At 48.3% G+C, this 13,359-nt stretch overlaps 1 protein-coding gene across 2 annotated transcripts; it reads left to right on the forward strand.

Moving 5' to 3' along the window:
* The first annotated feature begins 6,291 nt into the window (after window positions 1–6,291).
* plin3 (perilipin 3) lies at window positions 6,292–13,222 on the forward strand. Of its 2 annotated transcripts, none has more exons than XM_067229525.1 (8): window positions 6,292–6,381; window positions 9,142–9,232; window positions 9,417–9,612; window positions 9,783–9,865; window positions 10,460–10,691; window positions 10,878–11,209; window positions 11,662–11,916; window positions 12,168–13,222. In XM_067229525.1, exons 2-8 carry the CDS (start codon window positions 9,164–9,166, stop codon window positions 12,279–12,281), a joined length of 1,281 nt encoding a protein of 426 aa, XP_067085626.1. In that variant the 5' UTR covers window positions 6,292–6,381; window positions 9,142–9,163; the 3' UTR covers window positions 12,282–13,222. The 2 variants fall into 2 exon arrangements, with proteins under 2 accessions (XP_067085626.1, XP_067085627.1); XM_067229526.1 differs by having other exon boundaries at window positions 11,662–11,877.
* The last annotated feature ends 137 nt before the right edge of the window (window positions 13,223–13,359 follow it).

Below are 13,359 nucleotides of genomic sequence, written 5' to 3' on the forward strand. Positions count from 1 at the left end.
TCTCTGGCTCTGTCTTTCTATCTCTCTCTCTCTCTCTCTCTCTCTCTCTTTGTCTGTCTCTCTCTCTGTTTCTCTCTCTCTCTCTCTCTCTCTCTCTCTCTCTCTCTCTCTCTCGCTCTATCTCTCTCAATGTCAGTCTGTCTCTCTCTTGTCATAGACTCAATGTTGCGGTCGCTGTTTTATTGTAGTGGTGATAAACTCCTAGGGTCTCCAACCCTGTTCCAGGTGATCCGCCTGCCTGTAGGTTTTTTCTCCAACACTAATCTTGCACACCTGATTATAATAATCAGTTGGTTGATTAGGTAACTAGTGTCAAATCAGGTCAAATCAGTGTGGTTGGAGCAAAAACCAACAGGCAGGCAGTTCTCCAAGAACAGTGTAGGAGAGTCCTGCCTAACAATATGTTCTCTGCTTATCTGAATGTTCCAGTACGTTTTGACCTGCTTTTGTAATACTTTGCAATCTGGTCTGGCTGAGTCTTGGCCTGCACTTCTCACGGCTGTTCATAACGATGAACACATGTACAGTACTCACTAATACAATCAGCCAGTGCCCAGCCCACAACCCATGGGTATCAACTTGATGTCTACAAATGAAAATGCAATTACTGAGGATTTTCACTTGGTGTATGTCCAGACCGGACATGATCAACGAGTCGACCGGTTCAGACCGGTCTCCGAATGATTGGTTTAGAGAAAAAAAGTGTGTGTGTGTGTTTTTTTTGCGTGTGTGTATTTGTGCGTGTTGGAGAGGGGCGGAATGCTGGCAATGTCATGGCCGCCATCAATCTGTCTGTGTGTGTGTGTGTGTGTCTGTGTGTGTGTGTGTGTGTCTGTGTGTGTGTGTGTGTGCAGCAGGGTGGAGGGTTGATGAAGAGGGAGAAGGGAGAGGGAGGGAGTGGAGAGAGGGGAAGAGAGATAGAGGAAGAGATAGAGGAGACAGTGGAGGAAGAGAGGAAAGGAGAAAAGCAGACCATGCTTCTGTTTCTGTCTCCTGCTTACTTGCTGGCAGACTGGCCGGCTGGTTAGCTTTCAGACTGGCTGTTGAGCGCCCGATTAAACTTACTATGGCTGGCTTGCCACCTTGCTGGTTAGCTGGCTGGTTGGTATGGTGACTTCCTGACAGCTTGGCTGGCTCACTGGATGGCTGACTGGCTGACTGACTGACTCAGATAAGCAGGCAGTGCCAGGCGTGAAATGAGCCTGCTAGTATAAATACCAGAGGATACTCATGCAGGCAGCAAACAAACAGAGTTTGTGAAAATCGTACACTAACTGCAGTGCTGTGGTGGTGTTACCTGCAGAAGGCCACAGACAGCGGGGGGGGCCTCCTTAGAGAAGGTCTACCCTTTACTGCTGGGGAACCATTGATTAGCCCGTGTGTTGTTTCAAATATCTGCTGCAGTTTTTGTCTCGCCCAGAGCTACCAAACTTAGGCTCGTACTTTATGAGGCAGTGTTTTTATGCAGTAGTTGCTGATTTTAAGTTTTCAACAGGAAGTCCACAAATCATAGTCGTGATATGCTCCATCTACACCCTCAAAGGTCATATAACTCATTGTACAATACTGCTCTGTATCAATATGTTGTTTTCTGAATCCTAATACTGAAGAACACAGCCAGGCCTAGCTAATGACTCTCAGGAGACTTCACCAGAACGCTGATCTGTTCACACCTCCGGTATATGTTCAATTATTACAACCCCCCCGACACACATAACCGTTTATGTATTATTATTCGTGACTATATCTAATTCACATCATAAATCTGTTGTAGGAATCCGCCATGGTGGAAAAACACAAGAGAATCTCTCTGTAAATGAGTTGATTTTTCGTAAAACACTGCTGAACCATAAACATGCCGTGACTGGTGAGAATCGATCTAATCCTTAAAATTAAAAGCACGAGCGGAGCCGGTAAAAAAAGCACCGTGCTCTGGACGTTGGCAGTGGTACTGTAAGCTACAAGAGGTGCCCGATACTTCAGCCAGACACTCAGAAAAGGTCCACCTCAACACCATGGTGTTGTTGTCACACTCTAATGCATGGCCAACCCCTAGCTCTCTATATTACTTCCACGTGAAGTATGTTCTTGCTCGTATCCCACCAGGCCCGTGGTCAAGGTCACGCCTTATTAATACGTCATTGGGCCATATATCGCCAGGGCAAGAGTTCAGATCAGGTTTCAACCTTGGGATGATTTGTTGCCGTGGGTTATATGTTACCGATACCTGTTAGTGGAGCTCGAGACTCCGGAAATAAGACACAGGACTCTCGGAAATGAAAGTTCGGGGTCTTAAGATGAAGGAACTGATTCAGGACCAGGGTTCTGCCCTGCACAGATGACCTCAGTCAAAATGCTGGTCCTAGACAAGCGGTGACAGGTGATATATCATATATGGGGGCCATGATTGTGTTGTGTGGATGGACTAGTGAAGCAACACAGCCAGCTGGAATTATAATCTGAACGTATTTAGAAGCTCAAGGATCCTTTGACCTTACAAACACTGCAGAGTTTGGAGCGCAGTGAGGAAATGACAGCCATGATTTAAGCCAGGAGAAACTGTGTCGAGGAAAAACATGTTTGAAATGTTACCGGTGTGGAACACCTGAAACAGCTGGATTGTCCACGTTCACAAATCTCAGAACAAATGTTTTCCATTACTTTATAATTGTAGCGCATGCTTAGCTGAGACCACTTCTAGAGTGTGGATCAAGCTCTCTCTTTGATCCTGATGGATACTTTTTATTACACTCGTTTCCGCTGGCAACAACCGCGTAACCACGGCAGAAGGACAAGCCAGACCGTTGAAAGTCCTCGTTTAGCGCTCTCGCGCCATTCTGGAACACACAGCATCCGATTGCACCTGGGGTCTAAGGAGGCCTTGAAGCCGTCCGGGAGAACCTTGTGTTCTCGTTGCTCTCTGTCTGGGGATCTAAGGCGGAAAGAAAGAAAATAAAACCGAACAAAGCTGAGTTAATGAGACACAGACCATGTAACTAATTCCGAAGCAGGATGATATTGTAGGTAACATTAGTCGCTGTACCTCACTCTGAAAGCATGCCAGCAGACTGGGAGGTGTGCTGGTCTGGTCGGGGAGCCTTAGGCTGAGGAGGGAAAAGGGATCGTTTTCTTAAGGCATCAGTGAATTCCTTGTTATCTCCCAATCTACAATTACTCAATCACCACAACAATTTAGGCGACGGTCAATTGGCTCAGTGGAGCATTGGGTTAGGGCCTAAGATGAAACAGATGGCGCTCAATGCCCACTGGGCACGTACTGGTAACCTACCAGCAGAACAGGAGGAAGAGGAGGGCATAGGGGTGGGGGTAGAGGAGAGGAGAGACAAGGAGGAAGATTAGCAGGAACAGACAGAGGGGGGATGAAAGGGTAGTACAAAGAGGGGGGGAATAAAGGAGAGCCTGAGTTAGAGGAAGGGGGGTAGGAAGAGAGAGAGGGGGGGACTAGGGGGATGTTGGGGAACATTAAATCCCAACTCTCCATTGTATATGAGCCTTAACAAGGCCCATGATATATGAGTAGACCACTGAGGTCAAGGCATAGGACATGACAGACAGACAGACAGGCAGGCGGGCAGGCAGGCAGGCAGAGACACAGACAGGCAGACAGACAGACAGACAGGCATGCAGGCAGGCGGGCAGGCAGAGACACAGACAGGCAGACAGACAGACAGACAGGCATGCAGGCAGGCGGGCAGGCAGAGACACAGACAGGCAGGCAGGCAGGCAGGCAGGTAGGCAGGCAAGCAGGCAGAGACACAGACAGGCAGACAGACAGACAGACAGACAGACAGACAGACAGACAGACAGGCAGGCATGCAGGCAGGCAGGCACGCAGGCGGCCAGGCAGGCGGCCAGGCAGGCAGGCAGGCAGACATGTTCCAATAGTGTTCTTCCACTCAGTTGTCAGTTTCGGGTCTTGTACTGCACACCAGGATTAATGTTGACTTTCCCGGGGCTGGCAGGCAATAACTAATGTGTCCATAGAATTTCCTTGTCCAAAAAGAAATGTCTGCAGCCACTCAGAGTTATGATAGCCATATTCAACTCTTCTATGTCAGCCCTTCCAGCCTAATGGCTGACTGAACATAAAAGGACAGACAAATGAAAATTCTAATATTCCAGCGTAATGGCAATACCCTGAATGAATTGGAGGACTTAAAGAGAAATTGGATCTTGCATAACAAACACGATTAATAGAAATTTAGCAACTAGCGCGCTGGGAGTCGCTTTCAGCCTGTTAGCGACACAGAGGCCTAGTGTTCCATAGCTTTTCAAGGCCATAAAGGGGCTTTTTATATCATTCGACTTCCACCTCAGGAAAGAATGGAACATTTTTATCGCGTTATAAACAATTCCCAGAAAAAACCTTGCATAATGTATGAAAAATACATTTACTCAGGCAACACGGGCCTCCAGTTTCTATCCTTCCTCTCCTCTGCATATATGTTTAGTGAATGGCTTGGTGAAAAGACACGCAGGAATGTAGGGTCAGGCTCTGTGGGGGTCACAGGGAAGTTGTTTAGGCCTCTGTGATGTGTTCTGAAGAAGAGAAGCCTTGAGCAGCTCCAAAACTCTGGAGCTGTAGGGTGTAGCTCACCTCGTGGGTAAAGACTGCCCCCTACAGGCGGACGTGTTAGTTGCATGTTGTCAAACCGTGTCAGAGGTTGTAGAGTGAAATATCCGCAGAGATTCAGATGTTTGTTTTGGGGGGGTGGGGGGGAGACTGGCTGAAATCCATGGTGACCTTTGTTCCTCGAGGACAGTTCACCAGATGTGATTCATGGGCTGATTTGTAAGTGAGAGTTTATTGAACTTTGTTCTGCCATGTGTATCATATTTATTAATATGAGTCAATTTCCTGAGCACCTGACTACTATGATCACAGGTGAAACAGTGGTGTGTGTGTATAAGTGTGTGTATAAGTGTGTGTAGTGTGTGTGCGTGTGCGTGTGTCGGGGGACTGCCCCCTGAAATCTGATTGGCTACACCGATGAAGCGTCCCTGGGAATTCCGTTTCTGAGAGATCTTTAGTACTTGCATGACCTGATCTGACGTTGTGATATAAATTTAATTTCAAGTCATGCAGTGATTGTGTGAGCATGACACCGAGATGTTAAGTTTGCTTCATGAAGGAAAGAAGGGAGTCAGGTGGCTGAGTGGTTAGAGAATCGGGCTAGTAACCAGAAGGTCGCTGGTTCGATTCCCGGACATGCCACATGACGTTGTGTCCTTGGGCAAGGCACTTCACCCTAAACATAAATGTAAGGGAAAATACATTTACAAAGATAAACATGTCACCTTTAAGACTTTACCCTATCTTTCCATGTATGGTTATGTCTGTCATCTAACCTTTTATCAAGATGAGGAAAACAATCTTCCTAATCATATGTCTTGCTTAATCCAGTTATGAGATATCCTATCAGGGCCGGATGCAGCCTGCTTTGACTGGGGGGGCAGTGAACATTTCTGGGGGGGCATCATGATTACGGAAGGGGGTCGTATAATGTTTTAAATAACCATTATGTTATCATTTTTGAGTCTGCTTAACGATCCGCGTGTTAATCAGGCACGGAGCCAGACGTTATACACATTCGGGGCTTAACCCAAACCCATGACACTTCCTGGGATGCTGGATAGGATCCTCCACAGTGCGAGTGTAACCATTTTGGATGATGTCAGAAGGAGCTTGGGGGGGGGGGGGGGGGGGGGGGGCGTCAGAAATCTGGGGGGGCACAGCCCACCACAACCCCCCCCCCCCCTGGATCCGGCCCTGTATCCTATGTCTGGGCTGCTTGATTTAGCCTTAAAGATGATGGCAGAATATGTCTCTCCTGTCAGAGATAGAAAACAGACACAGATCTTGACCACAATTTGGCGATTGAAAAACACAAACACAAAAAGGTTTGAGGTTGAAATAGAAATGCACTTCCTCCTACAATGTAAAACATTCAAAGAAAGAAGGATCATTTACTGTAGTTCAACTCTAATTTCAGCCAACATGCCACAACCTGCTAAAGACACACAGCACTCACACAAGCACACCTTTACACAATATACTGTAACCTTTTAGTATTTTCTTGTTTTTATCTATTAAATGAATTTATTTTGTTTATTTGATTATGCTTTGGCCTTGTTTTCATTGTGACATTCATGCCAATAAAGCTAAAAGTGAATTTAGAGCCTATATCAACTTTCTATTCTACTTTGACACAGCAGCCACTGATTGGTTAACTTTCGGGAACGGTCAACTCCGCCTTGTCTCGTGTGTTTCTGGTAAAGAGGCTTGATCGCGACCTGCCTAGTTCAGAAATTGGCTGAACGCGGGTCATTGCAGGACAGGACATCAGGCATTCAAATCAGGTCAGTGACATTAACTGTAAGATCGTTGCCCAATTCTTCTAAACTAAATGAAACTTAAAAGTTAAAACGTATGCGTTAGCTGCTAAACACAACAATTTCGAGCCTATAGTCAACGAATGTTCAGTTCGGCTAGTAGTGATATATATTTTATGAAATTAAGGCATTTAAGGCTATTATAGCCAGCCAGCTGTTGTTCCAAGTGCCCACTAACCTTGAACTTTTGTAGCCAATTTAAACCTTATTTGCCAAAATGTCTACTGTAGCAACGCAATGTCTAGATAGCTGTCACTGGGAAAATCCCCATTTTGAAGTAAAGTTCATTGGCTTTAACTAGTCGAGAAGAGTCTTTCCCAATCAGTTTTGCACAATATTCTTACCAGAAGATAAAAGTTTGACCTGGTGTCTATATTATTACGCATCCCTTGTGATACGTAGTAGGAAATGAGTCATTCTTCTTTCATCATGCGATATATACTTGGAATATCAGAGCACATTTCTTGCTGGAGGCCTACCAAAATCTGAATCAGAACAGGAATGTTAATGCTGGCGGCTTTGGAGAGTTAAACTGGTCTGACTTTCGCTTTTAGCGACATTTCACTACCAGGACGTAGCTGTATTAATAAGGCTGTCCGTTGTAACAGCTATGAAATATACTGCCGGAATAAACTGTTCTATTATATTTCAAATGTCAGTAAAAAGTTCTCTTTTGCTGGCGGTTTAATGGCCTTCTCGTGTCCACTATAGGCGTATTACAAAGATAAGTTCGTTATGTGATGTCCTTAGACTGGTTCATTAAGGCCTGCCATCTTCATAAAAACTCCATACAGTCGTATCAGTTGCTTATATCTCTCCATCTCCGTTTGTGGGTTGTTATCAGTGTCAGGTATTAAGTGTAAAGACTTTGCTCCAAGTAGTGTTATGCTGTCCCTCTGAAAAAACACCTAATTTAAAAACTACAGCTAAGCTATCTCTACCACGTGTCTCCTCTCCAACTGTTTAGTGTTGTAGGTGTGGGCAACAGTCACTTCAGGTCACGAATCACAGAATATTAGTCTCATCAGAACAGGAAGGCAATTCCTCTATAAAAAGACAACAGGGGAGAGATTCAGTGTCACTTAAACTATCGTAAGATTTATTGACATCCAAAAATAGAGCTCAGGTTTTAGGCTACTTGGGACAGCCCAGAGGCTCATGAGTCAGGTGGCTGAGCGGTTAGGGAATCAGGCTAGTAATCAGAATTGCCGGTTCGATTTGCGGCCGTGCCTAATGACGTTGTGTCCTTGGGCAAGGCATTTCACCCTACTTGCCTCGGGGAATTGTCCCTGTACTTACTGTGATGTCTGCTAAATGACTAAATGTAAATGTATGAGTGCCTCAGAGTGAGACTGAGGAATCCAGTCAGCGAGTGGTGCTGCAGGCCTGGGCAGAAGCCTGTGTAGCGGGTAGGAGCCCCATCCTATGTGCCAGCTCCTGCTCAGGGGAAAACCAGGTCCGCTGTGATGCTCACGCGGAAGGTTCTGGGAGTTTCCTTTCGCCCCGGGGCCTTCACCTCCTCTTCCTCCCCCCCGGAAGTGCCACCTTGGCTCGGGCACCAGCCTCCTGGACACCCCTCCTCATCTACCTCAGGGCCAGACCAATAGGCAGGGTTTGGCGATGCCCGCGTACCCTGCCTGGCATCGCGGGCGGGAAGGTAGCAGGCCAGGCCCCACTTCTCCTGCTTCGACAGGTGTGGGTAGTATATCCGGGCGCAGGTGTACCAGTGCTCCACCTCGCTTAGGGGACAGCCAGGGGCCTGCGCCAAGGGCGCAGCCAGGGAAGGAGGCCCTGTCGCTGGGCTGGCCAGGGGCGGAGAGGGCCTGGGGCTGTGTGAGGGACATGGGAAGGAGGATGGTGCCTACAGGGGTCAGGGTGAGGGGATCGTAAGTGTGGCGAGAGGAGTGAGCAGCGCTGGGGTCAAAGGGTAAATCTCTGCTGCCATCTGCTGGCGGCCTGAGAGACTGACCTCTGACCTGGAAATGATGCAGCCACAGATTGGAGGGTCATCACTAGAGTGATATGAAGTCAGGTTTAATGGGTTTTAATGGTGCTAAGATTAAAAGTAAAAATACAATCTTATTCATGCACAATCCCTTTGGAACGTCATGACATTAGGAACCAAAGCTGTTATGACCTCATAATACAAAAGATGGTTTGGCTATTTTGTTGCATGGCAACAAGACGTATTCATCGACATTCCATGCAAATATTTCTCTTGAACACACAACTAAACAGCAGTGCACTGAAACTGACAGAGAATCAAATATGAAACAAGTTTAAGGTTTGTTCCCCATATCAAGTGCAGGCACATTCTACTTATCAACCTAGCATTTTAGATGCAAACATTCTACTGTAACTATGAGATCGACTCTGAGTTGAGAGAATTTAGAGTTAGAATGGTAACATCATTAGTGAGTGTTCCATCATTTCATTGTGATGTCATCCTCTTTGATTTTGGGATATTTTGGGAGATTCACTCAGAACTTTCGTGGTCATTAACCGCCTCATAGAATTTGACAGAGTAGATCTGACAGGAGTTTATTTAAGGTTGTTCGTCTAACCAGCAGTAAGACAGTGTTGAACTCCCAAGCCCCTCGTGGAAGACATTCAGCTGTCAATAAAGCTGCCAAGTCAAAACTCTGCCTGTCGATCCGTACATCCTGAGGTGAATATCTATTTTCTGCTCCCCCCCCCCCTCTCTCCTCCCCTCCTCTCTCCTGGCAGACATTGAGGACATATTGTAACCATGGAAGACACTGGGAAGACTAACGCAAGAAGTGCTGACTCATCTGAGGTTGCTAATGGAGACCAGCAGGTGAGCGTCTCTTGTCAGTGTGGTGGTGAAAATTGAATGATAGGGGGCGAGGGACGGATGTGATCATACTGTAGTTTCACTTCCAAATCTGAAGTGCAGAAGCCAGTATTCAGGGAGGAAGATGGGAGGTGGTGTGTTGTTGTTGATGGGTGTTTTGTGTCCCTCACCCATCCCTCCCCTCCAGAGCGTGGTGTCCCGAGTGGGAAGCCTTCCCCTGGTCAGCTCGGCGTGTGGGGTGGTCTCCACCGCCTACACCACCACCAGGGACAGCGTGCCGCTGCTGAAGGGTGTGATGGACGTGGCTGAGAGCGGGGTCAGGACCCTGGGGGCCGCCGCCACCACAGGATCCAAGCCCATCCTGGATCGTCTGGAGCCTCAGAGTAAGTTCCTGTCAGACGGCACAGCTCCTCTCCTGGTTCCTGGAGAGTCCACACACACACACAGTCACAAATGAAGAGAAAGGAGTCATTTAGATACTGATTCATACACAGATGATTTACAGTAGTGCCTGCCTGCCGGTCGCCTGCTCACGTTTCTGTCTGCTTGGCAGTTGCGGCGGTAAACGAGTATGCCATGAAGGGGCTGGACAAGATGGAGCAGAATCTCCCGATCCTGCAGCAACCTGCTGACAAGGTGAGCCAACCTCGCCCCTCACCTCCCCCCTCCTGCCTCACCTCCCCTCTCCTGCCTCACCTCCCCTCTCCTGCCTCACCTCCCCTCTCCTGCCTCACCTCCCCTCTCCTGCCTCACCTCCCCCCTCCTGCCTAACCTCCCCTCTCCTGCCTCACCTCTCCTCACCTCCCCTCTCCTTCCTCACGTCTCCTCACCTCCCCCCTCCTGCCTCACCTCCCCTCTCCTGCCTCACCTCCCCTCTCCTGCCTCACCTCCCCTCTCCCCCCTCACCTCCCCTCTCCTTCCTCACCTCCCCTCTCCTGCCTCACCTCCCCCCTCATGCCTCACCAGCACCAGAGAAGAGAGATGGATGTCTTATCACTGTTGATTCATTTTGTTGCTTCTGAATTGTGAAACTTGGGTGTTGAGATCATTTCAACGTGATCCTGCACCAGAGCTGTTCCTAATGAACCATGTTCTCTCCTTCCTTCCACTCCATTTACCCCTCCCTCCTTCCTCCTTTCTTCTCTCCACTCCTTCTACTGGTCTCCTCTCTTCTTCCTTCCTTCCACCCCTCCTCTCCCCTCCCCTCTCCCTACCACTTCCTCCCCCCAGCTGGTTTCAGACACGGTGGGTATGATGTACCAGTCTGTGTTCGGGGCCAAGGACGCCATGATGGGGGCGATGATGGGGGGCGTGGAGATGACCCGCGCGGTGGTCAGTGGAGGCCTCAGCACCGTGATGGGAACACGGGTGGGCCAGATGGTCAGCAGTGGTGTGGGCCTGGTCCTGACTCGGTCTGAGGACTGGGTTGAACACAACCTGCCACTCAGCGAGAAGGAGCTGGGTCAGTGATTCATGGATGAATGAGGGGGGGGGGGGGGGGTCATGGATTGAGAACTGATTGATTGATGTTGATGAAATACTTATGTTGCTTTATGCCCAGGGAAAGATGCAACAATCAAATGTCATCCATCCCTCTCTCTTTCCTCTCTCTCTTTCCCCTCTCTCTCTCCCCCTCTCCCTCCTACAGCTGAGCTAGCAGAGCCTGGTCCTAGTGTGAAAGACACTCCGGCTGTGGGCTCCAGCTACTTCGTCCGCCTGGGGAAGCTGTCTGCCAAGGTGCAGGAGCGAGCCCTGCAGCTGTCCCTGCAGCGTGCGCAGCGTGCCCGGGACTCCTCCTACGCCGCCGTGGGCCAGATCAGCAGCACCCTGGACCTGCTGGAGAGGGCTCGCTCAGCCAGCAACCAGCTAGGGGGCGCCCCTGAGCAGCTGCTCCAGCGCTGGAGGGACTGGAACGAGGGCCAGCCTGGGGAGGCGGTGGCCATGGCGGAGGTGGACGCAGGACCCAAGGGCGAGACCGAGGTGAGGGATTCTGGGATATGTTTTGTTTTGATACGGGGGGGGGGATTATAAGGCGTAACTAAACTCGCCCCGTTCAGCCTTTTCACCGCCCCTTCGTGTAAAACAAAAAAAGGCTTTCTGGTGAAGGTTGTGAGAGGTATTTTTTGTATGAATATTCATTCACTGGCAAGGGAGTCAGATGGCTGAGCGGTTAGAGAGTCGGGCTATTATTATTAATCAGAAGGTTGTTGGTTCGATTCCGGGCCGTGCCCCCCAAAAAAGGACCTTGGGCAAGGCACTTCACCCTACTTGCCGTGGGGAAAATATCCCTGTACTTACTGTAAGTCGCTCTGGATAAGAGCGTCTGCTAAATGACTAAATGTAAATGTGAATTATCACGTACACAAACGCAACCCCTTCCAGAGAAACATTTCTCTTTTTCCATCCATTCTACTGTGTTGTATTTTCCGCAGCTGGAAGGGAGGACATTGTCCATGGTGCGGGGCATGAGCGACCAGCTCCGCTCCGCTTGCTTAGGCGTGGTCTCCAGTGCCCAGGGTCTTCCAGGGGTGGTCCAGGACCAGCTGGCCAACGCTCGCCAGGCAGCCGAAGACCTGCAATCATCCCTGGGCAAGACGAGCTCCCTCACCCCTGTCCTCCTGGAGCAGAGCCGAAAACATCTTAAACAGGTCGGTCTGAGGCTGGATCCTAGGCTGCTGACCAATCAGGTTAGGCGACACCCGGGAGGATGTGGGTGCTAGCTCGCACATTCAACTAACCTGTCCATCTCTAGACACAGATTTCCAATTCCTGACTTGTCTTGATACATTTTGTAGCAGCAATATTTCAAACAGATGGCAGTTGATTCTGGCACTGACACTGAATTAATGGTGTACCTCCCACACACACACGCACGCACGCACCTGGCTCTGCTGTAATCTGCCTGGTAACAGCTGACAGGTGTGTTTTGTGTCCCCAGGTGCGACACTCGCTGGATGGCGTCATGGAGTACCTCCTGAACAACACTCCTTTGAACTGGCTGGTGGGGCCTTTTGCCCCTCAGGTCACAGAGAAGGGCGAGGGGGCGCAGTAGAACCAGGAAGGGAGAGCGAAGATTCGATCCGATTGGTTCTGCCTTGAAACAACCCTCGGGCACCTGTGAAGATCAGATGTTGTTTTTATAAAGCATAAGTTAGCGATATGGTGCAGTTGTAAAGCAAAAATTGTTCTTCTGATGGGATGTTTAGAGTTGTGGCCCTCTTGCTAACACCTGGGGGTTGGTTTATTGGGGAGAATTTGCGCACTGATTGGCTGATACTGTGCTTTGACCTCGCTTTATAATGAGGCCTTAATGAGTGTGGCTTTTACGGTGTGTGTGTGTGTGTGTGAGAGAGTATCACTCCCTACCACCTAGTTAATGATACACGCTGTGTAGAAAGTCTGCACTTGGATCTTTGCACTTAAGTCCCGCACTGCACTAGAAACTCCTGCACTGCACTAGAAAATCCACACTAAGCTGTAATATCATGTGATCTGTGTGAAAATCCCCAATCTGATCAGAGATTTCCGACTACTGAAAATGGCAGCTATTCATGTTAGTTGTTGTTTGTTGTGGAAAGGAAGGTTGCTGTTGCTAAGACGCAGAAAAACATGACTTGTGAGCGAGTAATAAACTTGTGAACCTGTGTAACATTAGGCTTAGTGCATATCTGGGAATCAGCATGTTGTTGATGATGTGAAGAGGCTCTCTGGTTTAACTGCTTTGCAATTCACACAACTCCTGCCTGATCACATATCTAATATAGCAACTATATACTGGAATGCACCATTTAAATCCATATGTTTACATGGTCCCCTCAGTAACAATGAAATATAAGCTTTAGTGAAATTGACAAGATTTGTCTGTCTAATGCTCCACCACTTCATAGTGCCTTTGCGTTGTCAAATCTGACCTGCTGTTATACATAATGCAATGAAATAATGTGTTTTTTGTTTCAATATGTCTGGCAAAAAAATAAAATATTTTAGAAAGTTTCTTTGCATATTATTTTACTTGACAAAAGATAAGTGCAGACAATATAGAATCTGGAAGATGTGTGCGAACAAGTTAAATACTGCACTGTCTGCACAGTAGAGTTATTTTTTACTCTTCCTCAAAAATACACACCTGA

The sequence above is a fragment of the Osmerus mordax genome, chromosome 26, assembly GCF_038355195.1.
Source record: "Osmerus mordax isolate fOsmMor3 chromosome 26, fOsmMor3.pri, whole genome shotgun sequence".
Lineage (NCBI taxonomy): Eukaryota > Metazoa > Chordata > Actinopteri > Osmeriformes > Osmeridae > Osmerus > Osmerus mordax.

What these genes read in the sequence shown, in the direction of transcription:
- plin3 (XM_067229525.1), top strand. Translation starts at nt 9,164, where the DNA reads ATGGAAGACACTGGGAAGACTAACGCAAGAAGTGCTGACTCATCTGAG. An exon ending in TTGCTAATGGAGACCAGCAG is followed by an intron (nt 9,233 to 9,416) that starts GTGAGCGTCTCT and finishes CCTCCCCTCCAG; the next exon opens with AGCGTGGTGTCCCGAGTGGG. An exon ending in TGCAGCAACCTGCTGACAAG is followed by an intron (nt 9,866 to 10,459) that starts GTGAGCCAACCT and finishes TCCTCCCCCCAG; the next exon opens with CTGGTTTCAGACACGGTGGG.